The 12,217-nt window shown below is 42.8% G+C and overlaps 3 protein-coding genes across 4 annotated transcripts in view; all 3 read right to left on the bottom strand.

The window, feature by feature from the left end:
- Positions 1–6,306, bottom strand: part of LOC122620129 (RYamide receptor) — a 61,133-nt gene extending 54,827 nt beyond the window's left edge. For both annotated transcript variants that reach the window (XM_043797449.1, XM_043797450.1), the window contains exon 1: positions 6,176–6,306. The gene's annotated coding sequence lies outside the window, so the exon portion shown is untranslated. The remainder of the gene's footprint in view (positions 1–6,175) is intronic.
- On the bottom strand, positions 38–6,276 carry LOC122620126. The gene is made up of 3 exons (XM_043797444.1): positions 6,176–6,276; positions 3,606–3,767; positions 38–3,548 (listed from the first exon to the last, which is right to left on the bottom strand). Exons 2-3 carry the CDS (start codon positions 3,637–3,639, stop codon positions 229–231), a joined length of 3,354 nt encoding a protein of 1,117 aa, XP_043653379.1. The 5' UTR covers positions 3,640–3,767; positions 6,176–6,276; the 3' UTR covers positions 38–228.
- Positions 6,307–7,297: 991 nt separating the features above from the next.
- On the bottom strand, positions 7,298–8,622 carry LOC122621771 (extensin). The gene is made up of 2 exons (XM_043799746.1): positions 8,472–8,622; positions 7,298–8,244 (listed from the first exon to the last, which is right to left on the bottom strand). Exons 1-2 carry the CDS (start codon positions 8,605–8,607, stop codon positions 7,298–7,300), a joined length of 1,083 nt encoding a protein of 360 aa, XP_043655681.1. The 5' UTR covers positions 8,608–8,622.
- Between the last annotated feature and the right edge of the window lie 3,595 nt (positions 8,623–12,217).

Below are 12,217 nucleotides of genomic sequence, written 5' to 3' on the forward strand. Positions count from 1 at the left end.
ACCAAATGGCTACTTCCCATTAACTAGATTTATATACTTGGAACTTATCATGCCTGCATATTTATTACTCATGCGAAATCGATCGACTAAATTATACGAAGTAATCAGGTTGGTAAAGTCGCTACCCTGATTAAAGCAATTACTGTTTCTTTTCTTTTGTTTTGTTTTTAGATTTAAATATGTTTGTCTTATCGTATAACATTCAAGAACATAATCAATTGCACGTTATTATTCGAAATACTTGTATTCTGTCCTTACACAGATTTCATCCACATCAACAAGGCAATCTCTCAGGGGCACATTGAAATAGCTTCCAAACGGACATTTCAGATTGGCGACCTGACCTCCAATGCATTGCCTGTATCCAGCACAGTCGTAGGGATCCTCTTCCAGTGCTCCTTCATCGCAAATTTGTATATTTGTGACGCAAATTCCTCTCCTGTCCACCAAGCACATCTTCAATTGCAGATCGTAGTAGAAGCCATCTGGACAGAGTTCCACAATCAGTTCACCATTATAACATTTGAGGTATCCTGCGCAGTTATTGGGATCTAATTTAACCTGTCCTTCTGTGCATTTTGCAAGTGGATCAACGCAAACCCCATTGATGTCCAGGATGCAGGACTGATCCGGTTTAGTAATCGGCGGAGCAGTGACATTGTGAAGCACATCAACTGGGTTATGATCCTCTTCAGTCAGTGCACACACTTTATGCACATCATAGAGGCAATCTCTCTCTGCTACATTGAAGTATTGTCCAATGGGACATTTCAGATTTTGGACAGAGCCTCGAATGCATTGTCTGTAACCAGCGCAATTGTTGGGATCTTCTTCGCGGACTCCTTCTATGCAAAATTTGATATTAGTGACACACGTAGCTCGAATATCCACCATACATTTGCTCGTTGTGGCATCATAAAAGAAGCCACTGGGACACATTTCCTCCTTCAGTTCTCCATCGACACACTTCAGGAATCCCGCACAGTTGTTAGGATCTAACCTAAGCTGACCATCCCTGCATTGGGCAATTGGGTCAATAGTAGTGGTGAAATTTGGAGTAGACTCAGTAGTAGTTTGCAAGTCGACAACAGTTGTTACATTAGACTTGAAACAGACCTCATCCACATCAATGGAGCACTCTCTTTGGGTTGTATTGAAGTATTTGCCGGAATCACACTTAAGGTTCTTAGCCTCACCTCCAAAGCATTCAATGTATCCAGCGCAATCCTGGGGATCCACCTCTCGAATCCCTTCGATAAACGATTTATTATTAAAGACACAAGTGACGGTTATGTTTTCCAGATTGTAGGCTCTATCTACAGTTGTAAACTGCAGATCTAGATCAGTTGTTTGCCAATCCGAAGTAGAAATCTCCGTGCTTAGAGGAACGTCGTTTGTAGTACTTTCTGTATTTGGATTCCAATCTGTATATCCTTTGAAATCAGCAATTGAACTATCTGTATTTAAATCCGCTATTGTGCTATCCGTACTCGTACTTTCCTGCAGATCACCAATAGTACTCTCTGAAAACGAAAACTGTTCAAAATCCATGTCATATTCAACTCCTGATCTATCGCAGACTTCATCCACATCAATGAGGCACTCTCCTTGGGTCACATTGAAATAACTTCCAAATTCGCACTTGAGTGGTTCGATCTTACCTCGAATACATTGAGTGTATCCTGCGCAATCTTTCAGATCTTCTTCTATAATTCCTTCAATGCAAATAACAGTATTTGTGTCACATTGTCCATTGTTCACTAAACAGGTTTCCAAATGGGAATCATAGTAGGTCTTATCGGGACACTCCACCTCTACAAATTTTCCATCGATGCATTTGAGGTATCCTGCACAATTGTTGATATCTCGTTGCTTCTTGCCTTCTGTGCAGCTTGTGGATTGCCCCACACAAGCTCCATTCAAGTCAAAGATACAGGAGTCTTGGGATGTTAGCTCTAGCAGAGCAGAGTCAGTAGATTGGAAATCCGCTTCAGTACTCTCGGTTTGCTGATCTGAATGGGCAGCAGTACTTTCAGTATATTGAATATGTTTCAAAGTGGTGAACTGCAAATCTAGATCAGTTGTTTGCCAATCGGAGGTAGGACTCTCAGTGCTTGGAGGAACATCGTTCGTACTTGGGTTCGAATCTGTATATCCTTTGAAATCAGCATTTGAACTTTCGTTATTCAAATCCGCAATTGTGCTATCCGAGTTCGTATTATCCTGCAAGTCACCACTAGTACTCTCGGAATACTGTATCTGTGCTAAATCCTTGTCATATCCAACTTTAGAATTAAAGCTAGTTGGCTCCACACAAGCTCCATTCAAGTCAAAGATACAGGAGTCTTGGAAAGAACGCTCTTGCCGAGAAGAATCAGTAGATTGGAAATCAGGATCAGTACTCCCGGTTTGCTGATTTGAATTCGCAGTAGTACTTTCAGTATATTGATGATGCTCAGTACTGTAATATTCTTTCCCTGATTTTAGACACACTGCATACAAATCGGTGAGGCATTCTCCCTGCGTCACATTGAAATATTTACCAGAATCACACCTAAGGCTTTTGACCTCACCTCCAATGCATTGTGTGTAAGCAGCGCAATCCTTCGGATCCTTTTCGCGCAGTCCTTCCACACAAAGTTGTCTCACTGTAACACAAACACCCTCACTGTCCACGGAACACGTTTCCAGCCTGAAGTCGTAGTAGCTACCACTTGGACACTGCTCCTCCACAAACTCTCCATCGATGCATTTCAGATATCCGGCACAGTTATTAGGATCTATTTCTAGTCGTCCTTCGGTGCACTCAGCTGGTGGATCCACACACACTCCTTTTAAGTCAACAGTGCATGTTTTATATGTGGGCTCAAAGTATGTGCCAGTGGGACATGTTTTAGTTTCTAGTTTTCCATTTTCGCAATTGAAGTAACCAGCGCAGTTAGTTGGATCCACCTGAACTTCTCCATCTGTACACTCATTTGAGGCAGACGAACACACACCATTCTCATCCGCCTGACAGAGTTTGAATATGGGCTCAAAGTAGCTACCAACAGGACACTTCAACTTGACAAGGTCGCCGTTCAAGCACTCCAGGTAGCCGGCACAATCCTCGGAGTCCACTTGTAGTTCTCCCTCCAAACATATTTCTCTTTGGGATGCACAGTATCCAGTTCGAGACAGGCGGCAGCTTTTCGATATTACATTGAAGTAGCTTCCGGTAGGACACCTTTGCTTCACCAGATCTCCACGAATGCACTTAACGTAGGACAGACAATCATTTAGATCCTCAAAGATGTCTCCATCGAAACATAATCTTCGCGATGTAGGGCACACACCAAACTCGTCCACCACGCAGATTTCATTAGTCGCTTCAAAATAACTTCCATTGGCACAATTCAAGTGTACAGTTTCATCGTCGATACACTGAAAATAACTGGCACAGTCATCCGTGTCCGCGGCTACCGAACCCTCGGTACATTTCACAGAGTCCTTGATAATGGATCCAAAAGATGGACGCATCAGACATATCCATGCCAAAATACAGAACTCTAAATTGGGATGAAGTTTCTTTTTTAAATTATTTTTTTCTTCGTTGGTTGACTCACCTTTGTAATACTTCCGACCTAGTTGCAACTCCATTTCCTTATATTCCTACAATGAGAGTTGCGCTTTGCAACTCCAGCTTTTATATTGCAGCTCCATTAGCACTATTGTAACCATTGATAAGATAGAGTGATGACTTTATCTCAAAGAACTTACATATGTTCCTTTATAAGTGGCAAATAGAAAATATGTGAGAAAAACCACAGACAAGTGACTCAGCAAAGGTATTATTTTTAGGGCTTAAATAATCATTGAGAAACAACAATGTAATAATGTCATGTAAGACTGCAATAAAAGGAACAACTTGAGAGGTTTTTCACAAGACAACCCGAATCACAAGAATGTTTTCATCAAATAACCTGTGTTACTCTCGGCTGAATTCACACTTTGTGCCACGTGATTTGCATATTTTCATCAGTTACTTTTATCCCCTTGTTCAAGCGGAGGCTTCCCACTAAATTTCTGCACATCCCGATGACGACAACTATTGAATTTACATATGAAAAGTGCCCTGCATTATTTGTTGCTTTTTGAGAGAGGTTAAATGGCATGCCTTTAGCCCTTAAGCCCAAAACTATTTCTTTCTCCGAAAAGGTTTCTTGGCAAAGGTTTCATTTACAAAATTCGAGAATGGCTGCTTAAGCTTAGCAAATCGTTATTTTATTTTCAACGCCATTAAAATTCACGTATGTTGATGAAAGGACAATCATTTGTTGGTTGCCTCTTTTGGATAAAAAACCTAATGGTCACTTTCAACCGCCTAATGATACAAGTCCTTGGGTAAAAATGACTGCAAGTGGAAGTGGACATGTGACATCTAAAAAATGTCAGCAATAGGAGCTCAGGGAAGTTAATGCTTGTTTTTTGATTTGTCAGGCATATTGAAGCGTAAATATTCAGCAAGCTTATTGTTTTTATCCTGGGCCAAAACAATTGCATTTAATTTGAACCCTAACTGAACCGAAAAATCCCAAATTCCACTTTGGTAGGTTCGAAATGGCATTGCATTCCTCTGATTGAAAAAGGCAGACTGTAAACAAATCGCAGAATGACTTCTAACTTTTTGTCAGTCAAACAAATCCCTTTGCTCAGGCAAGAGCAAACTTCTAGGAAAAGAATTTTCAATATTAAAAGCCTGGATGGCCAAGTGCATCTCCCTGATTGTTTATGGGATTATTCAGAAAGCCGTTTGAGATAAACTCACAAACTTATTATCCCTCCTAAAATAGAATTTTCAGTTTTTTATACACGCAGCCAGTAAACTGTTTAAAAGTTTCGCCTTTGTGTTTTTGCACGTTTTCAGTGTAAACAAATTGACCTTGTTGCTGCAATTTTGTTTCTTTGGGTATCTTACTATATTTTAAGTGCTTTAAAGAAAAAAACAAGTCCTAGTAAATAAAACAGACATTAGAAAACGTCACTGGGAAGCCACTTGAGAAGACAGCTTCCTCATTTAACTGGTTGAAAATGCTGTTCATTGTTTGCAAACGAAAATATCCAAATATTCTTTATATGAGTTTCTTTTATTGCTTTTTTGCAATATGTTTACTATTTTCCAAAAGCAATTTATTTACGAAATCAAATAACATCAATTGAAGACAAAATCAAAAATTGTGTCAAAAGCGAGCTTCAAAGAAATTCAGCTGTAACACAAAAATATAAGCAGGAAACAAATCGAATGTCTGGCACTGGCTGAATTAGTATTTATGATGCTTTTTGGAGTGATGGACAAATTATGCTTCTATCGTTATTCGAGTGTACTAGTACATGTCAAAACAGAAACGGTTTTCCGAAATAATAAACCAGAATCACAACATGCTGGCAAGCAAACAGTAAAAACAATGCCATATTGCAATAAAAGCGGAGTCGGTAAATAGGATAAACAAAGGCTCAAGTGATATAACCGTTTTAGTAACACAAGTCCAATAAAGCTGAAAGGCCTTAAAGAAGCCCCAAATAAAATCCTAGAAATTGATAACAATGTAGGTATTCATGTGCAACAATGGCAGCGCACAAGGACATAGTTGCTGAAAAGGACAAAGCCCTAAAACTGCTCCAGTTTGGGATCATCCTGCATAATTTACAATTAGTCCGGCCAAGCATGGCAGTCGACAAAAGCAAAATGGATGGAAAACTTAAAAGATAAGACCTGCTTAAGTCCAGTTCATGCAACGCTTACAAGGACACCAGCGACAACGTTGCGTATGTGTTATGTTATTTATGTCCAACTAAACTTGTGCAGCTGCAGCACAAGAAAGTGCTGATTGATGGTGTTACCATCAATGCTATACAAATTTGTAAAGGAATTTTATCTTAATCAGTTAGTTTGATGAGTTAAATTGAACTACTTAAAGGAGCTACCAAAATTGTAGTAAATTGACATTAGCAGGAAGGTTGGTCTGAAACACGCCCGTGAATTATAGTCATGTGTCCGGAGTTAATCCCAACCAGAACCGAACGACCGAACAGATGTGTGAAACTCAGCCAAATGCTAACGAGCGGAAACAACAAGCCATTTGCCGGCGGAGAGGACAAGCTGATTAGCAGGCAAACAAAGCTCATTACAACTCACCTGGTGCAGTGCGTCGGATGGGACGGGAGCCACCCAGGAGGGGAATGTCAATGTCAATGCCAATGCCAGTTGTAATGGCCCGAAACAATGGCCCACAATTTCACTTGCACTCACTCACTTGCCGGATTGCGTATACGCAATGTTGCACGCGTGATTTTAATCGCAGTTCATTACTTGCTTATTTTTTACTGATTGTGTCTTCGCTGCTTATTGCCACTCACTAAATTGAATGAAATGGGTGTTTTTTTTAATGGACTTATAAGTTTGAATACGAAATTCGCTAATAAGTCGCGGGACGACCGACAAAAAGTGAAGGTACACGCCCACCAACGATGCGACTCGCGCGAGCACAAAAAGCGAACTGAATGTGCAGCCGGATTTTTCATCCGGACTGACTGATCAACCGGCCACGAAACTCGGGCACGAACCACTTGAAGATGGTCGGCAAAGGCAGCTCCTCGCACTCCTTTTCCCGGCTTTTCCAGCCACATGTTGCCACATCGCTTTGCGCAGGCACCGAAAAACCCACAGCCAACTGTTGGATTTGGCGGGAAATCCTAGCAACATGTTGCTGCAACCACAACCATCCAAACAGTTTGCCATTTTGGCCATTACTTTACGATTTGTTTCTGAGCGCAGCAATGAGGAAAGCCCTCGAAATCGGGCCTACCGCAGAAATTAACAAAACGTAACGCAATTAAGCAGGCTGTAAATTCGCCAAGTTCACGTCTTCACTCAGGGTCAATTGTTATAATAGCCGGCATGAGCCATCATTAAATCACTGAAATGCGAAATCCAATGCTGTTTCACTGCGTTTTATCCGAATTAACTGGACCATTAGCTGTGCTTAAAGAAGGTGTATACAACTTTTGAGGAATATTCCGTAATAAAAGCACTTTTGGGTTTTTTTTTATAAATTCGATATTTATTATCTACTCTTTATTAAAACAAATGTAACAAGTTATACAAACGAACAAACAACGAGATGTGCATGTGGGAGTTTTGGCACGTGTGCATGTGTGAATTGGGAACTGGGGATTGGGTGGAGGTGCATCCAATGGACATTAGACTATGACAAACTGTGAAATTGGCTAAGGCATCACCATCTCAGAGCCGGGACCTTCACTTCAGCTTCTTCAGGAAGTAGCGGTTAGGAGGACCGTAGCTGGTGGCAGGCACATGGGAGGGAGCCAGTCGCTGCTCGGGCTGCTCCTCCACCACGATGGGCGCCATCGAAGGCTCCTCGATGGCCAGGGCGGCGGGGGCGGTGGCAGGGGGCAGGTACTGGTTGGCAGGAGCGGACAAGGTGGTCTGGACCTCCTCACCGGTGTAGGCAGCGGCAGTGGGTGGTCCGTAGACCGCAGAGGGAATGGCTGGCTGCTCGACTTCCGGCTCGGGAGCGGGAGCCAAGGTGGTGGGTGGCAGGACATCGGCGACCTCGGCCAATGGAGCGAAATCCTCGGCGGTGGCCTGACGGGGTTCCATCTCTGCAGGTGGGGGTCCGTAGACGGGGGCCTCCTCCTTCTTGGTCTTGTACTTGATGAAGTAAACCTCTGGCTTCGATGGCTTGGTGGGTGGTGGCGTCGGGATCACGATGTCCTGCTCCTGCTCGGGCTTCTTGTGCAGCACATAGATCAGGGTCTTCTCCTCGTTCTGGGGTGGTGGTGGCACCACTGGCTGACGGATGGCCGGAGCAGATGGCGCCTTGATGAACACGATCTTGTAGTGCTTCTGCTTGGGTCCCTGCTGGTGGTGGACGCGGGTCTGGATGGCATCCTCCTCCTCGAAGTCCTTGGGCGGCACATGGACGTAGATGTGCTTGTGCACCTTGGTCTCCTGGGGCGCGCTGTTGTAGCCACTGGCATGCTGCACTCCAGACAGACGGTGGGCCATGTTGTAGCTGTCATCGTAGGCATTCAGGGGCTCAGCGGCGGCGGCAGTGGGAGCCACTTGCTCGATGGCATTCAGTTGCATTTGGGGTGGCAAGTAGGTCTGCTGGGGCGCTGCGAAGTTGGCGAACGACTGCTCCTGGGGCAGGGGCTGGTAGATCTGCGGGGGCACGGGGTGAGCTGCCCAGAAAGGAAAGAGAAATGGATTATATTATAGTTAGAAAACTCTTTAATAAATATTTTGATTTACGATATTACTGCATTTAAATTGATATTAAACAGAATTGTCGTTGTTTATAAACTTATTTGAATCAATGAACTTTAGAAAAAATTGTTCTTTATATATATAAAGATATATAAAGCTGATTTCTGTCTGAATGTTTTGATTTCATCCTCTCGCCACTTACCATTGAGTGGCAAAGCCCGCTGGCTCTGCTGCTGAGGTAATCCGTGGTAGGCGTACGGGGATGGGGGCTCAGGACGACCCAAGGTGGTGGCCACCAGGGAGGCCACACACACAACGAACAGCGACGAGACACGCATATTGCTTCTGGTAATCGGAAATCCTGTGCTGCTTAGTAAGCCCGTAATCCTTTGGCTCGATGAATTGCTTCGATGGAGAAGCACGATGCTCGACTGATGCTGACTTGGACAACGCGGTCCCAATTTATATGATTCGATGTCCGCAGCGCCGAGTGCTCAAAATCTCATTACAAAAGGTAAATGAAATAAACGAAAAAAATGAATTTAATTAAGCATCAAAAGAGACGCGAAGAGCGTCGGATGAACTTGGCCAAAAGCGAGTAGATGGCCGCGCAGAGCGAAGATACGGATACGGATACAGATACAGAGAGAAGTCGGCAACACGTGTCTTTTGGGCTCACAAGCGAGAAACTGGAGCAAACCCGGCTGCAAATCGAATCTCCCAGGAGGGGGCAACCCCAATGGTCCACAATCAATGCCCTGGGCCAACGCGAAAAATGTTTGCCCAAATCGTTATGTGTAACACTCTCCGCTGAGTATCTCGTATCTTGTATCTTGTAGCTCGTATCTCATATCGCGCATCTAGCATCTGAAAGATGCAGCAGCCGCAACCTTCGGCCAAGTGCGCCAAGTGTTATTTTCACAATTGGAGCGCACTTGAATCGCTGGCTCGAAATCGAAATCGAAAGTGACCCACGATTACACACTCGACCGAGTCCCATTGATGAACTTCATTCATGTGACGCCTCGAGGAACTTGTTTGTCCAGTTTGTGCTTCCTCGCCAGCCGGGTCAAGTGATTCCCCGGCAATCCAGTCAAGGGATAATCCATTTTGTCACATGATAAGCAGGGAAACTAAATAGTGAATGGAAAATGTCAAAACAAAATGTTGTGCTAGGACATTAAACCAATGGCTATGGGTAAAAATATGCATGTGTAGTTTCATAACCAGTAAATGTATGTAAAATTGTAAAACAAACTTTTAGATATAATATGCTTTGTGCTCTATAATTAATTTTTATTATCTCTACTCATTCTTAAGTATCATTCATCTTCAATGTTTTCTTACTACATATGGCATTAACAATAGTTTCTTTACAATAACCGCGTCATTGCCTACAATACAATGCATTTCAGCCCATTCTTAAGCCCTAACAAAATCCTTCGTAAAGCTATAAATACACCCAGTCATCAGACCAAAAATAACACAATAACGAAGGGCTTTTCAAGGCCAGCTTCAAATTTCCCCCAAACTGTCAACTGCTGACGGCGTACACTTTCAACACCTACGACAACAATTACGAAACAATCGTAACAAAATCAAAATCAATTTTCAAATTGAAGCCAAACATTAACCGTCAAAAACGAAATCGAAACAATAAGTAATAAAACAAAACAGCAGCTACCCAAATCAAGTGAATAGCGAGCGGCGTTTAATTGGATTTGGTGCACACAGCCATTGGATCGAAAGCAAATAGACCCCCACTACCCAGTACCCTATACCCAATGTCCAGTAACCAGCTGAATCGAGACACTTGTCCACTTGCTGTCCACACACAGCAATCATTAATCGTAATTGCAGCCGACGCATCTCGGCGCAGCGAGGTGGAGAAATGTCGAGTGCCTGTACGGACACATGTAGCTTATGGCCATAACCACATCCACATGGCTGTAAGGCGGCACAAGAAGCTGGGGGGCGTACGTAATGGCAGCAGGGTTTTTGGGGCTTTACGTCACCGATCGATCGATTGGAAATTGGTGCACTTGGCCACCGAAGAAGAAGCCCAACGAGTCAAGCGCTGACAGCGGGACGAAGGGCTCGGCTACCAAAGAAAGAGCAGGGATGCAAAGGTACTCGGAATGTACGCAATAAAAGGGTTAATAAATATGGTTTTTTAAAACATTAACATTAATAAATGGTATATTAAAATATGACTCAGAAATAAAATGGTTCATAAATATCAGTAATACGAGCAAAGTTGGGGGCAAATGAGGTCAAAATATAGATTGTTATACCTTATTGGACTCGTAAAAACATTCTTAATCAATTGGCATTCAAGAATAAAAAAAAAAATTTTACGAAATTTTGCAAGAATTTACGATAAAACGAATTTATATAAAAGTAAAATTTTGGAAAAAAAAATAATTTTCTGGAACCAAAAAAAAATTTATAGCGATTGTTAGCTGAGGTCTTTAGCTCTAAAAACAGTGATTTTCTTAACTGTGTGTCCCATTTTGCCCGAGCTCTAACCAAAAGCCGCAGAAATATAGGTACAGAAAGAACAACTGGTTTTAAACTGTATCTATAGTAATAGGATTAAAAAGTTTGATAGATACTTTTACAAAATATTATCTTAAGTACAAGAATAGCATTTATTCCATCCCTGGCCAAGAGAAAAGTGAGAAAGACCAAAGGAGCTGGCGCAGATTGTGTCATCGACGGTTCGAAATTTGGTGAAAACCAGGTCAACAGTGCAGTAGCACGTCCATCGATGAGTTATTGATTTGTGTCGAATATTCGATCTCCTGCCCTTCTCCTCTTGGCATTGGCTGTTGTCTTGTTGTGCGGTGCCCTTCGATCGTTTCACATTGACATTGCCGGGGAGCAGCGTCCCTCTTGGGGGGAATTTCCATCGGAGCAGCTTAAAATAGACGGAGCGACCGGGGATGCGCCACTTGACTTGCCACTTGTTGCATTCAAGTGGCACGAACAGCAAAAGCCATAGAAGAAGCATCGCGGCCAGCACGAAGGGGCAGAAACTTTGGGGCTTTGTCATTGAGATGTGAACCCACAAGTCGATTAGTTGGCCAATGGCAGTGAAGAGGCGCATTCCATCGCGATCGAAGAATGCGTAGGTCACTTGACTTAAATACGGAGCAGAAGCCGCTGCAAACCTTGTAGTTTAAGTGGATATAATGATACGGATAGCACTCTCAGTAGAATGCCATATTATTATACTTTCTACTTAATAGTTCAGCACTTCAATCAATTAACACCAAAGTAAGTTAACATAAATATCACACTCACTTACATTCGAAACCTCAAGCTAACCTAGGCTGTACAAATTTGACTTCCACATAAAATGATTTACTGATTTCCGAGAAATGCTCGACTACCATATTAAATAATTTTATTACACTCCAAAGCAAGTGGATATTTTTCACTTTTACCACAAACACCGAAAATAAAAAGGCAACTGCAAACGAAACATGCAAATCATGCTCCAAAAAGTTCATAAAAAACAGATCGCAAGTAGATGTTATATATTTAACTGGGGCTTCAGCCCACACCACGTAAATTATGACAAATGGCAGATGAATGTGCTCCTATTCCCTGGCATTCCCCCCCACTTTTGAATAGGTTGACAAATGGTTCGGTTAAGTGACTTAATAGCTAGCCCGGAGGAGCATAGTGATGATGATTACTGCGATCGGCGTCGCCGATTATCTCGTTAATTAGAGACCGCAGACAACCAGAGCATTTTGCGCACCGCTTGCCATTCCCGCCTCGTCAAGGTCACCCGGTTTTAGCACAATTATCGAGGCCCTTATCCCAACCCATCATCATCGCCTCCGGTGTTATGTAACGCACTTCCAGCCTGTGGGAAGTAATTAAAACTGGAGCAAGTCGAGTGCTTTTTATTTACGAGGGTGGTTGCCGGGCTTTCGT

Source organism: Drosophila teissieri, chromosome 3R, assembly GCF_016746235.2.
Source record: "Drosophila teissieri strain GT53w chromosome 3R, Prin_Dtei_1.1, whole genome shotgun sequence".
Taxonomy (NCBI): domain Eukaryota; kingdom Metazoa; phylum Arthropoda; class Insecta; order Diptera; family Drosophilidae; genus Drosophila; species Drosophila teissieri.